General features: G+C 43.0%; 1 protein-coding gene across 1 annotated transcript in view; it reads right to left on the reverse strand.

Moving 5' to 3' along the window:
• Positions 1-13,350, reverse strand: part of Pcsk2 (proprotein convertase subtilisin/kexin type 2) — a 243,206-nt gene that overhangs the window by 27,220 nt on the left and 202,636 nt on the right. The window contains exon 7 of the mRNA XM_005365519.2: positions 6,301-6,389. Coding sequence (XP_005365576.1) covers positions 6,301-6,389 — 89 coding nt within the window. The remainder of the gene's footprint in view (positions 1-6,300; positions 6,390-13,350) is intronic.

A 13,350-nucleotide genomic window follows, 5' to 3' on the forward strand; every position in this document is an offset into this window, starting at 1 on the left:
TTCCTTATCCATTCTTTGGTCGAGGGGCATTTAGGTTGTTTCCAGGTTCTGGCTATGACAAACAATGCTGCTATGAACATAGTTGAGCACATGTCTTTGTGGTACAATTGAGCATCCTTTGAGTATTTACCCATAAGTGGTATTGCTGGTTCTTGAGGAAGGTTGTTTCCTAATATTCTGAGAAATCACCACACTGACATCCAAAAGGGTTGTATCAGCTTGCATTCCCACCAACAATGCAGGAGTGTTCCCTTTACCCCACAACCTCTCCAGCATAAGTTGTCACCAGTGTTTTTGATCTTGGCCATATTTACAGATGTAAGATGAAATCTCAGAGTTGTTTTGATTTGCATTTCTCTGATAGCTAAGGATGCTGAGCATTTCAGCCATTTTAGAGTCCTCTGTTGAGAGTTCTCTGTTTAGGTCTGTACTCCATTTTTTAAATTGGATTAGTTGTTCTTTTGATGATCAATTTCTTGAGTTCCTTGTATATTTTGGAAATCAGACCTCTGTCTGATGTGGGATTGGTGAAGATCTTTTCCCATTCTGTAGGCTGTTGTTTTGTCTTGTTGACCATGTCCTTTGCTTTACAGAAGCTTTTCAGTTTCAGGTGGTCCTATTTATTAATTGTTTCTTTCAGTGTCTGTGCTACTGGGGTTATATTTAGGAAGTGGTCTCCTGTGCCAATGTGTTCAAGTGTACTTCCCACTTTCTCTTCTATGAGGTTGAGTGCTTCATTCATGTCTTACTTGAGTAATTATTTGAAGAAAAGAATTATTCTCCAAACAAAATTTATTTGAATTCTTACTGGGGGGACAAGGTGTGAAAAGGCATCCTTACTAAGCCTCTAAGTGGGAACCCAGCCTCCTACGGTGCAGAATTGACCTTTGTTGATGGGACCAGGTTTCTAGATGCAGCTGTGACTGGAAAGAAGCGATGGACACTTAGCAAGAAGCTCCAGGGTGCAGAGAGCAGGGGATGGGGTGGTACAAGAGGCGAGGAACCATCAGCTCATCACAGCTTGGAAGGAATGTGGCGGAGACAGAGATGGAGCAGGTTAGTATAAATGGTCAGCAATGGGGTACGTGATACACTGGGGTATCTTTGTGAATCTGTTATTCTTTGATGTCTTTTGGGTAACATCTTGCCAGGAGGGAGTAGAGCTTGATGTTCAGGATTGAACTGGGCAAATCAGAGCTGCACACGGGACACAAGGAGAAAGGACAAAGAGGACAAACTCAGTCATCAGACCGCCTGGCTGACCTTAGGGCTGCTTCTAAGTGAACTCACCAGCAGCCAGTGAGATGAGCCAGCTGAATCTGGTCTAAACTGCTCTCTGCAAGGCTTTGCCATGTGGGGTATGCCAGCTACACCCTAGAGTGTTGGGAAACTGAGCTGGCTTTACCCATGGGAACCACTTTGATCTGAGTGTGCTTCCTAAAGATTTGTGCTGGCTCCTGGATACTCAGTAGCAGTATGAGAGCTGACGGAATTACGTCATTGTGGGAACACTGTTCTCGGAAGGGAGTAACGTAGTTCACTGGGGACCTTGTGAATGAGTTGTTAAAACATGAGCAACACCGAGGCTCCTGTTCTCTGTCTTTTTTTTTTTTCATTTTTCAAGACAGAGTTTCTCTGTATAGCTTTGGTGCCTGTCCTGAAACTAGCTAGCTTTTGTAGACCAGGCTGGCCTTGAACTCACAGAGATCCGCCTGCCTCTGCCTCCTGAGTGCTGGGATTAAAGGCGTGCACCACCACTGCGTGGCAAGAGTGATGAGTTCTTAAGAAGGAATGTCTGCATCTGATGTCATTGCTTTCTTTAGGGTATTTTCTTCTCCAACAGAAACAACAGATTCAGAAGAATAAGCAGGAAAGGCCAAAGATGGTCATTAATCCCTCTGCCTTTGCCTTAACCCTTAAGTCAGGGCACCCATTTATGACAACTAACGTTCAATTATGAATTGGAATCTTTTTGTTGGGACGAAGCTCATTTGGATTAAGAACTGTTCCGAACTTTTTAGAGGTTGAGTTGTAAGAAAGCTTAAAAATACGTTTCGCTGTGGACCTATGTCTACTCTGTTTACTTATGAAATGTAGCCTGTGCACAGTGGTGATGCTGGTAATTTGCTTTAAGGAGAATGCTTATGTGCTTTCGGATTCGCTCAGTGCTAGACACCCAGGCCTGGGTTCAATCAGCAAGCCAGTAACAATTTGACACGGAGACCACCGGACTACAGGATAAACTGAACAGAAAGTATTTCAAGTGAAATCATTCCTGCATTGTAGGTGGCAAAGAAACAGAGGAACAAACATTTTCTTGTTTTAAGGAGAAAGCTCATATGCTTTTGGATTTACCTGGTACTAATGACCCAGGCTTGAGCAGCCAACCTCACAAAGAAGAAAGGACAGGTAAATTTAACAATGGTCAAAGTAGCCCTTGCTGTCCCACCAGCTGCCCGATGGCAGCCCGGCACCTTGGACCCTCTTTCTCTTTACGACTGTGGTTCTGGAGGGCCCCTCCTTCTTCATCCTGTCATGCAAGCTCTCTGTGCTGAACGGATATGCAATCGCTGATATGTATTCATTTGACTGCTTCAGCATTGGGAGAGGCAGGGGTGGCCGCAGACCGAGAGCTGAGTTCGTTCATTTTCTTGGGGCCAGACTCCTGGCATTTCTTTTAATTATGTTAACCTCAGGAGGACTGAGGTACACATTTATTGAATGAGATGCAGTATTAATCCTGCAAATGACAGTACTATTAGCGACCAAGACACAGGCTCAGGGTGACCTTAAGGCTTTTTAGGGGGGCAGCATCTCCCCAAAGGCTAGACATGGCCTTGAGTTTTCAGCAGCATTAGGCTGACAAACCAGCAAGTCATGTTGCTGGGAAGGTTTTTTTTTTTTTTATTTTTGTACATTTACATATTTATGACTGATAGATTTTAAATTTCAGTTTTTTCCAATCTCCCCCTTTTAGTGTGTGCACGTGAGTGTACCTGTGTGTATGCATGATATCTGCCTGTATAACAACAAGCCTGGGACACCAGTCTTCATGTTTGACAATTACTCTTAGAGCTAACCTGATTGGAACTCTTCCTCCCTCCTTCCTTGGCTATGTGGAGAAACAGTAGTAACAACTGTGTTCTTAAAAATAGATGCCCGAAACTAGAGAGTGCCCAGTTTTTTAGATGTCCTTTAAGAGGACTTCTGAGGCTCATACAAGCCCCTGAGTGGAAAAAATGAAGACGGAGTTGGTTCCCAGTCATACAGGCTTGCAACTCCATCCCGATTTGGCTTCATCAGTAGAGAGAGTTTCCTAAGCAGGGCCACCAAGTGCAAAAGAATCTCACAGTTTAATAAGATGTGGTCACTGAGTTTATGTGTCATATAGAGATGCAATAATGCGATATAATTGCAGAGTGCATTGAAGAGCAAGGAGTTTTGCATTGGGCCGGACAGGTAATATGTTGGTTGTTATTATTAGTTTTATAGTTGTCATTATTCAAGTACCTATGGATATTTGGACTGTTAAAGCCTTTCTGAGTACCGATATTTTGAGACCCTGAAAATGAGAACCCAGGAAAAGTCACACACTGTATTTTCAACACCTGAACAGCAGGAGATATTGGCAGATCTGGTCTTGTAGTCTGTTCTGCCTGGAGGTTCCCAGAGCACTGTGCAAAGGGTCACTAGACGGGCATCTTTGCTACACTCCGGGAAGTTCCCACTGATGTCTGGTACCCAGACAAATCCTACAGTATATTTGAGAAGCTAGGAGTGTCTGGAGAAGGCTTCTGATTGCTGGGAACTGATCTGATGTAGGCAAAGTCGCAAAGGTTGATGAATCTGGTATGAGGGCCTCTTTCACCTCCTGGGGTGACACTCCACTGTCCCCGGTCTCTCAGTTCTACTGACCTACCCATTCTTTCATGAAGTGACCTTGATATCTTAGTGGGTTTATTCATTGGCTCCCTCCCTCCACTTCCTTTTCATTCTTTTCTCATATTCGGAAAATAGGATTTGCACGTAGACTGTGAGCCAGAATCTGACCTGGATTCTGCAGTGCTAATACAAGACCAAGTAGACAGACAGTGCTTTTGTGGAGACTGTGGTCAACAAGGGAGAAGCAGCAGTCACATGACCATGTGCGACACAGATGGCTTTAGGTGTCAACTTGCCTGACGAAGGAATCCCTTGGGAATTGTCAAAGCATCATTTTGGATGTGTCTTTGAGACTGATTCCAGAAGTGACTGATTGAGCCCGAGTGGCATAAGGGAGCAAGATCTGTCCTCAATGGTAGCAGCCAATCCTAGCAATACCTTCTAATTCATACTTCATGAGGTTTTATCTAAGTTGCATTTACCCAGAGACTGACTCGTATGCGTTTGGGAAGCTAGCATACAACACACAATATTCACGGGACTGTTAGTGGGTGTTAGCTATTGCACAGACAGTGTTGGGAGTACTGGTCAACTGCAGAAAAACGGAACTGCTAGTCATCTTAGCTCCACATCTACAGAAGTAGAGTCTGGATGGACTGGTGGCTTTGTGTCCAAGTTTGCACCGAATGAAACAAACTTATGACCAGTTATTTGTGACGTACTAAGAGTGCTTGACCACCAACAGGAAACATGAGCAAAGTCTATGCACTGAAGAAATGGACAGGCAGGAAGCAAATGAAGAAGCGCTTAATGGTCTCTTTAATCTCTGTCAGAAAATCAATTTTCTATTTCATAATTTCATTAAGTAGCGGAAGTTGGCTTCCTACTCAAGATGCTTCTGATTCAGTCTCTCATGTTCTGGGATAACAGGCCTGTGCCACTAAACTGTGGCAAGTCTTTTTTTTTTCTCTTCTGTTCAAGACAGCTTGAATCAAAACCCACCAAGTGTTCCCACCAGCGCGCCTCCCTAACTGAACATCTCCAGAATGCCACAGACTAGCAATTATCTTAGTTGACCACCAGATGGTGCTTTAGCTCTCCATTGCATAGGAAGTTCCTGAAGGAAAATTCTCGGGAAGAGTTAGGTTCATTTTTTCCTCCACACACACACACACACACACACACACACACACACACACACACACACACACACACACACACGACAGCGTTTAGAACTGTCATCCTGATTGAGTAAAATATTTCCCCCTCTCAAATTTGTCCTCTTAGGATTATCATGCCATGCTGGCTGTTGTAGTTCATAATAATATTTTTGACGTTATGTAGGCTCTGAGAATCAAGTTCAGGTCCTTGTACTTAAAAGGCAAGCACTTTGCCAATCAAAGTCGCCAGCCCTCCAGATATATTCTTTTGTGAAATTCTGCACCCAATTTCAGGCAGGTGTTTCTGCAAGCACTCTGGAGATAGCTAAGGGTGGGTTCGTAGCGTTCCATTTGCTTTATTTAGGCCCCTAGATATGCAGGTGTCAGCACAAAGTAGGCTTAGGGTTCAATAGGGTGCTAGGAAAGAAATTATCAAGAAAATTGTTAAAAGGAAAGAGAAACAAGAGTAGGCGACTCAGCTTTGACTGAATTAAGAACCAGTTTGACCCAAAACTTAGAATAATCCGTTCTCAGGCATCTTGTTGAAAACTTCTGAGCCTGTCTGGTTGCTTTTCTCTCTAAATCTCCATCGACTTTCTGCTCCCATTCCTAAAACCCTTGTAAAGAGAAACGTATAAAGCATTGGATCCAGCCTTCAAAAAGGTTCCTTAGCATGGATCATGTCTCCTTAAAGAAGTCATGGATCATGTAAACCAGTTTCCAGGCCACCCAGCATCTTTATAAACAGCCCTCACACACCTCCTTATGCTCTGCAGTCTGTATGTGATTCTCATCAAAGTGCTAGTGACATTGGCACAATACTTTAGAGTAGCGACTTTGCATTAATATCAAGTTGAATACCAGAAACGATCATTTTTCGCTGTCAGAAAACAAGACTGTGATTACTGTTGGGTAGGTATGGGCAACACCTGGGGACAGGGTCTTGAGGAGGAGGGCTTTGGGGTCTGGTTGGATTTTGTTGGTTTCATAGAAGACACATTTATGAAAATCTGTTCACATTTGAGTTATGTGCTTGTGACCTGCCTATTTTTTTGGCGTCTTATGCTTAGGGATATTAAAAACTCATCGTGTACAGGTGAAGGTGAAATGTCTTTCCTATGCTTGCTCCACCTGTGGGTCTCAGAGACCCTGACCAGGGGGATGATTTACTGAGCACTGCAAGAATGGAGATCAGAATGCAGCAGCTCCCAGGGCAGGCTGCCCAGCACAGTGCCTGTCTCTGGCAGGGCTGGCTCACCTGCCACCTTGGAGTTGTATGCCACACCGACTCCACAGATATTGTTGCTGGCCGCTGCAGAAACTTCTCCTGCACACCTGGTTCCATGGCTGTGGGGAAAACAGACACAAATCGGACAAATGGTCACACATTTGTAGGGAATGTAGCTTAGTCTTTGAGGTTGAGCCCACCAGTGGCCCATCCAGTTTTCTAGTGTTCCACTCTCTCCCCCACTTTCTCCAGTGACATTCCTGACCCTAGGTTGTTTCTATTACAAAGAGAACATTATATTATTAATGTGACAATTCTTCTTTATTTTAAATTCGAAGTATTTTCCAGTGGAAAGCTCGCAGGTTTCCTTAAAAAATGAAGCACAATGTAAAATAGTTGTGCGCTGCGCTGACTGGTGGTTGGTCAGCTTGGGTTCCTTGGAAGAACTAGGACCCATCTGTGGGTAGTTACTTTCAAGGGTGTCTCAGCATACAGAACTGAGATGCGGCCTCTCAGTGATGGAGTGATGGTCACTCACTGTCATCGAACTAGCTTTCTGCTTTGACACAGCAAAAAAAAAAAAAAAAAAAAAGCACATTCTGGTAGAGTTTTGGATAAGAAGTTAAATGACCCCCCTTTTCAGGTTAGATATGATCCTAGACATAAAAGACTCTAAAGAAGACATCAGAAAACTCTAAGCCAATAAATAAAAATCCAGCAAAGTAGTAGGATGCACAATTAGAATATAAAATCCACTAGCTTTTCTTAGACATCAATGACAAACACACCAAGAGAGGAAATAGGGAAACAATCCCAACAACCAAGACAACAACAGCAACAACACAACTACAACAGCAGCAACAGCAACAAAACAACTACAACAGCAGCAACAACACAACACAACTACAACAGCAACAACACAACTATAACAGCAGCAACAACACAACAACAACAGTAGCCACAACAAACCAAGCTCTAAGTTAATTTTACCAAGAAGATAGAATTCTGTATTGAAAACTTTAAAAGCCTGAAGAAACAGGGTCTTACTCTTAGGTTCTGGAAGGTAGTCAATAGGACTGGTAATAACCTGTAATTTTTTTTGGGGGTGGTGGTTATGTAACCCCATTGGTCAACAGGTCAAAAAGAGGTAGCCCATTCCTGGTACTGGGATTTTATTTGGTAGCATATGGAATCTAGTTGAGGTATTATCCCCCATTATAAGTAAACCCCATTTAAACTTTTTATACATATACATGTGAGCTGTACATATTGTTCCACAGACACTTGCTTGTTTGTGTTTGCAAGTGCTTAATTCATAATAGTCAAGAAATGAAATCAGTTTATACGTTCATCAACTGACAGATGGAGAATGAAAATGTGGTACGCACACATTATGGGATTCTATTAGGGTGGGAGGAAAAATAAAATTATGAAAATTTTAGGTAAATGGATGGTTCTGGAAACAATTATATTGAGTGAGTTAACTCAGACACAGAAAGACAAACACTGCATGTTCTCCTTCATATGTGGTCCCTAGTTTCTAACTTGTAATTTCATGTGCTTAGTTGGAGTACCTTTAGGAACCAGGGCATTAGAAAGAGGGTACTGAGAGGAGCTGCCTGGAGAGAGGGTTAGTAGAAAACAGGTAATATAAAAGTAGAGAGGGGGATACTTGAAGTGGAAAGGTTTAAAGGGTTGGACGATAAGGAGACAAAAGGATGGGAGTTAACCAAAATGAAGGGGATACATCACATGTCTCCATTGCCCAAGGCAAACCATCAAGGCAAGAACATTAATTTATTCTATACCAGGGAAACTGACTTAGGCATCACCAACCCCACCCCAAACATTTTGTAGAATATTGTATTTGTGCATCGTAGCTGGGTCTATTTCTTCTCTCTTGAGAAAAGGGTTATTGTCACATGAGGACCATAAGATGCCTGTGTGAACATGCACAAAGCTAGCTTTCAAAGTGGAGATGATTGTATCAATGTACAGATATTTTACAATCTTTATAATCTTCTCCCTAACTCTCAAATTTGTTTTATGTCTCTTTCTTTAGCTGAAGGGGAAACATTTATGAAGATGAAACATTGTAAAGATGAAGAGGAAACCTTATGAAGTCTAGGTAGAGCACTAGAGACTGTGAGGTCATAGCACAAGGACTGTAAATGACTAAGAAAATGGCAGTCTGCTGGGTGCTACAAAGTTCTGGCAAAGATATAGAGCAAAGGCTAAGCTAATATCCACCTACGAGGTTGCCTCGGTGCTCACATGAACACAAGCGTTTGATTAGGTCTTTGAAAATGGTTTGAATGCTATTATCCAGGAGGTGACTTAAAATGAGTCCATAAAGACATAAGAAAAAGATGTTCATCTCTTCCTAAGATGCTAAGCATCACCGGGGTAAAGTATAAGTTTACATCAGTGTGGCAGGAGGAAACCAGGGAGGGACATTTCCCTCGCGTGTTCTTCCATGACCTGTTGCATAGGGCTCTTTAAAATGAAATATGACATCCAAGAAGGAAAAGAAACCCAACCCACTGTCTTTCATATTTGAAGTTTTAACCATGTTATCAATCAAATTGGCTCCCACAGATATGAATGCTTCTCAGCCTACATCTGTCCTCCCTTTCTCTTGACTTGGGCTGTTTGAGTAATAAATGTCTTCTCTCTTCTTGAATTTATAGTAAACTTGCCAGGAACTGTGTCTCATCCAGAATCTCTTCCTCTCTAGGTCTTAATAGAATGCACAGCACCCTCCCTGCCCCATAAATATTGCCGTTGACAGGGATGACATTTCTGTGACCAGCGCCTGTCAAAGACATGCTATGCAAGAGGGGTTTTTATGGACAACAGCACAGTAATGGAATATAGATCCACAGCGCATCACCAGACACTCTCTTAAAGCTGAGTGAGGTATAATGGTACTGACCAACTGTGCGCTGCAAACCTTGCGAATAGCAGGCAGCTCTAAAAATGGACAGATGTCAAGGCCACTCAACAGGGTGCCTGAAAAGGTAGGCTACCCATCCATCAACCAGCAAATCGGTGTTGACTGAATGCCAGCCAGGAAAAGAAATGCTGTTAGGTCTGGAGGCCTCCCAGCAAATAAATTCTATCTGTTCTGCACATTATTGACGCCCATTAAATGTGTAATATTTTCTACCTTTTTTTTTTTGGTAATTTGGGTTATTATTTTCTTGGTCCAAATGTCATTCTCTGATTGCAAGTTAGAAGAAAAGAATACTTTGCAAAACTTTCCACCGTGTTTCATGTATATCCCTGGAGCTCAATACTGCATAGAGTTATTGAATGGTCCACGACGGGATGAATATATTACAAAAGGCAGTCGAGCATAGGGCAGAATGTTCTCACATATTGAAAGTGGTGCTGCATATGTATGAAGCTTGTTTTCATAAACAGTCCTTAAATATATTCTATCAGGAAGGTGCACTAGGAGGAAAACGGATTGATCAGTAAGAACAGGCTGTGATAACATGCTTTAACATGGCTGGGAAAACCCAGGAGGCATGTGCTGCTATTGGATGTAGTTTCCCTTCCAAGGAGGACATTTTAGCTGCTTGCTTGAGGGTCCTTTGTTGTATTTTTTTCTTTCCCCAGTAATGGGTTCTTGGAATAGATGGCTCCTGCCACTGCTGATTCCTGTGCAGCAATTGCTCCTGGGATCTAACTAGCCTCTGCGGCAGGCAGCATGATGGAATCAATAGCAGTGTGCTCCTTCTGGGCCCGCAGCGGGCAGCTGTGTTGGAGATGTGGAGCATGCTGCGGTGAGAATTGCTTAAGGGACCAAAGAGCCTGAATGGCGGTGGCACACCAGAGTTGATGCCCATGTCCAGAAAAAGTCACCCAGAGAGGTGATGGCATGTCCCTGCGATGGTGCAGCTGGCATGAGGCTTTGGTGGAACAACGGTGGATCTTGGCTGAGCTCAAGGCTCCCGCTTCTCTGGGTGACAGCAGTTTTTGAGTTCAATGGGATAGGGACTCTCATAAGTGACCCTGGCTCAGTTTCTCACCCAGTCATACAGTCTGTCCTCTTCTTTCTCTTAGCAGCCCGTCTCTCCTCCTCCATGAACCCTTTTTAGGATACTGCTCCCTGCACTACCTCTTCCATCTAGACCAGATGTCCAGGGAACTCCTTGAATGCATCCTGTATATGTCTGTCTTCCTTTCATCGTCTTTACTCCCATGTCCAACTCTACCTATGAATTTCATTTAAGTCTTAGACCAATGAGCCCCTCTCTGGCACAAATTTGCCCCGACCATTGTGTGATCTTGTATAAATGATGTTAGCTGTATGTTTAAGGATCATGCTGGTCATTCAGAGACTTAATGGTAGTTAACCAAGTTAACACATGCAAAGCATTAAGACTGCCGTAGAGACGGTAACGTTAGTTTAATGCATGTTAGTTTGTTGTGTAAAGTTAGCCTTGAATCCAGCCAGCGTTGTGGTAATTCAAGCATGTACTTCCTCCTCATGTAATGTGGTAAGCTCCTCAGAAGTTTGCAGAGCAAAATTAAAGCTTTTACAAACCCAACTCCCAGGTCTGTTCTGCTGTAGGAAGTCTTACAGCTAGTGGTTACCTGCCCACTGGGGTGTGGCCTCTTATACTAAATATATATGCCGATGTAGAGCATGCATCCAGCCTCTCTGTTCTGGTTGTGGGATTCTATTTCTGATTTCCGTTCAAACAGATGATTCTGATTTGTGAGTCTACCCCTAAGTAAATAACCATCTATTTCTCAATTCTGAGCGAGTGTGGGATTTCTTTTAAGAGTCCATCCACACTGTTCATTGCCTGTTTCTATGCCTACTGCTTTTTAAGTTTATTTCTCAGATCATGCTATGGTTGGGACAGAAAATGTGTGTTGAAGGCTTGTTTGCCAGCTGACAGCAATTGCTTTTCGGGCTGGGGTGGGATTAAAGAAACCGGGAGGTGAGGTCTAGTTGGAGGAGGCAGTGCTTACACATGGGGGTTAGGTTTGCCCTGGCCTTTTCTCATCTCGGCTTCCCGACAGCCATAAGGAAAGCTGCTTCTGCCCCGCTAAACTCCTGCCCCCATCATATTCTGCCTCTCCTGGGGTTTGTTGACTGAAGTCTCCACACCTGTGAGCCCAAATAAAACTTTCCAACTTTTAAATGGTCTCACTTGGCTATTGGACCTAATGACAAAAGTCTGACACATACTGGACTAGAAAAGGTGTAGACAAACCGAGCAAACGCAATTTCCAGCTCTCAGCTGTGACAGCAATTAATTCATGACCAGCCTCATTTCCTCAACACCCCAACCTGTCCACCTCCTGCCCCAGGTTATAGTAAGCAGTACTGAAGACAGTACCGGACACATTCCTCTTTCATTCTGCAGGGAACCTTTAGTAACATAGCCTACACATAGAGGAAAGACACCCTTTTGACATTCTCTTCATGTCAAGCAGGTGCCAACATTTTGGGCCAAGGCTCTCCTGATGTGGTGGACTTGAATCTTATCTTTCCACCTGCATCCAATCAATTGCAACCCCTGCTACGTTTGCGAGACTCCAAGTGGAGTCGGGAAAAACCCAATCTTTGCAGCATAAGTTATAGTGGCGGAAAGTTTTTGAAATGACTTGGCAGTTGGGAAAAAAAGTTATTTATTGATCGGAATGGATGGACACTTTGTCTTGAGTCATTGACTTCCTAGGACACAGGCAGTTTGCTTGCCTGACTCACTAGGGTTGTGTCTCTGGTAAACTTGTCACTTGGGAATTCTTACTGCTGACAGTGATGGATTTTTGTTACACTAAACACTAATTAGTTTTAATTAGAGGCTCTTAGTCTGTTTAAAATGGAACTTTCAAGAACAAGCTTGCATATGAAAATATTTAAGAGATAAGGCACTTCTATAGAGTTTTTTTTTTTTTTTTTGTTACTATTCCTACAAGTATCACACAAGAAGGGTTAGCTTGGAGGAGATTGAGTTTATATTCAGGAAAACCTCCTCTATCTGCTTGGGTCAGTTTACTAACACCTAATACCTCTTAGCTACAGAGAGATAGCGTGTGGTCTGCTCTTAGCTACAGAGAGATAGCATGTGGTCTGCTCTTAGCTACAGAGAGATAGCATGTGGTCGGCTTCATGTCATGCCACAGCTCTTTATCAGGCTCACGAGAGGACCAGGAGTTGATCAATGCTGGTCAGACCCAGCTCACCCCAGCCTTCCAGATTCCCTGCTAGTTATGTATAAACTCTTGCTTACGGACATTGTCTGGTAACTTTATATCCTTGGGTCTAAAACGGTTCTCTGATAAGGTGCTAGGATGCAGGGTTATACGTCATGGGAATAAGAAAGACTTCATGACCAGAATTCTCAGATCTTATTAGATACATTCTCACCTTACAAAGACGCCCTTCCAAGCACTGCATGGTCATATTCCAGCTGCAAGGACTTGGAAGAGAGTGAATTATGCTACCGCACACCAGTAACCATCTCTTAAAACTGTTATAGAATTGAATTTAATTCTTGTCTTTATTCTCTCTGCATTTCTGAAGTTGTTTAGCCTCTACACCCATGCTCCCTGGCTTGGTAGGAAGCTGACCTAAGACACCTGCTTCACAGATGATATGCCCTGGCCATTCTGGATGTCACACTTCTTGTATAAAAAAATGATGCTTATAAAAATGGTGCACATTTGGTCTGGGCATGGTGGTGCATATCCGGAATCCCAGCACTCAGGAGACTGAGGTATGAGGCCTGTTGAAAATTCAAGGTCAGCCTGGAATGCATAGTAAATTTGAGGACAACCTGGATCACAAATCATGATCCTACTTCAAACTAAAACAAAAAGGGAAATTCTCAAATTTTGCATGCAAATGGATGGAGATAGAGAATACTATCCTGAGTGAGGCAACCCAGACCCAAAAGGATGAACATGGGATGTACTCGCTCATAATTGGTTTCTAGCCACAAATAAAGGTCAGTGAGTCTATATTTTGATATCCTAAAGAAGCTAAATAAGAAGGTGAACCCAAAGAAAACATATAGCTATCCTCCTGGGTAGGGGAAGTAGACAAGATTGCCA

Source organism: Microtus ochrogaster, unplaced genomic scaffold (genome assembly GCF_000317375.1).
Source record: "Microtus ochrogaster isolate Prairie Vole_2 unplaced genomic scaffold, MicOch1.0 UNK3, whole genome shotgun sequence".
Classification (NCBI taxonomy): domain Eukaryota; kingdom Metazoa; phylum Chordata; class Mammalia; order Rodentia; family Cricetidae; genus Microtus; species Microtus ochrogaster.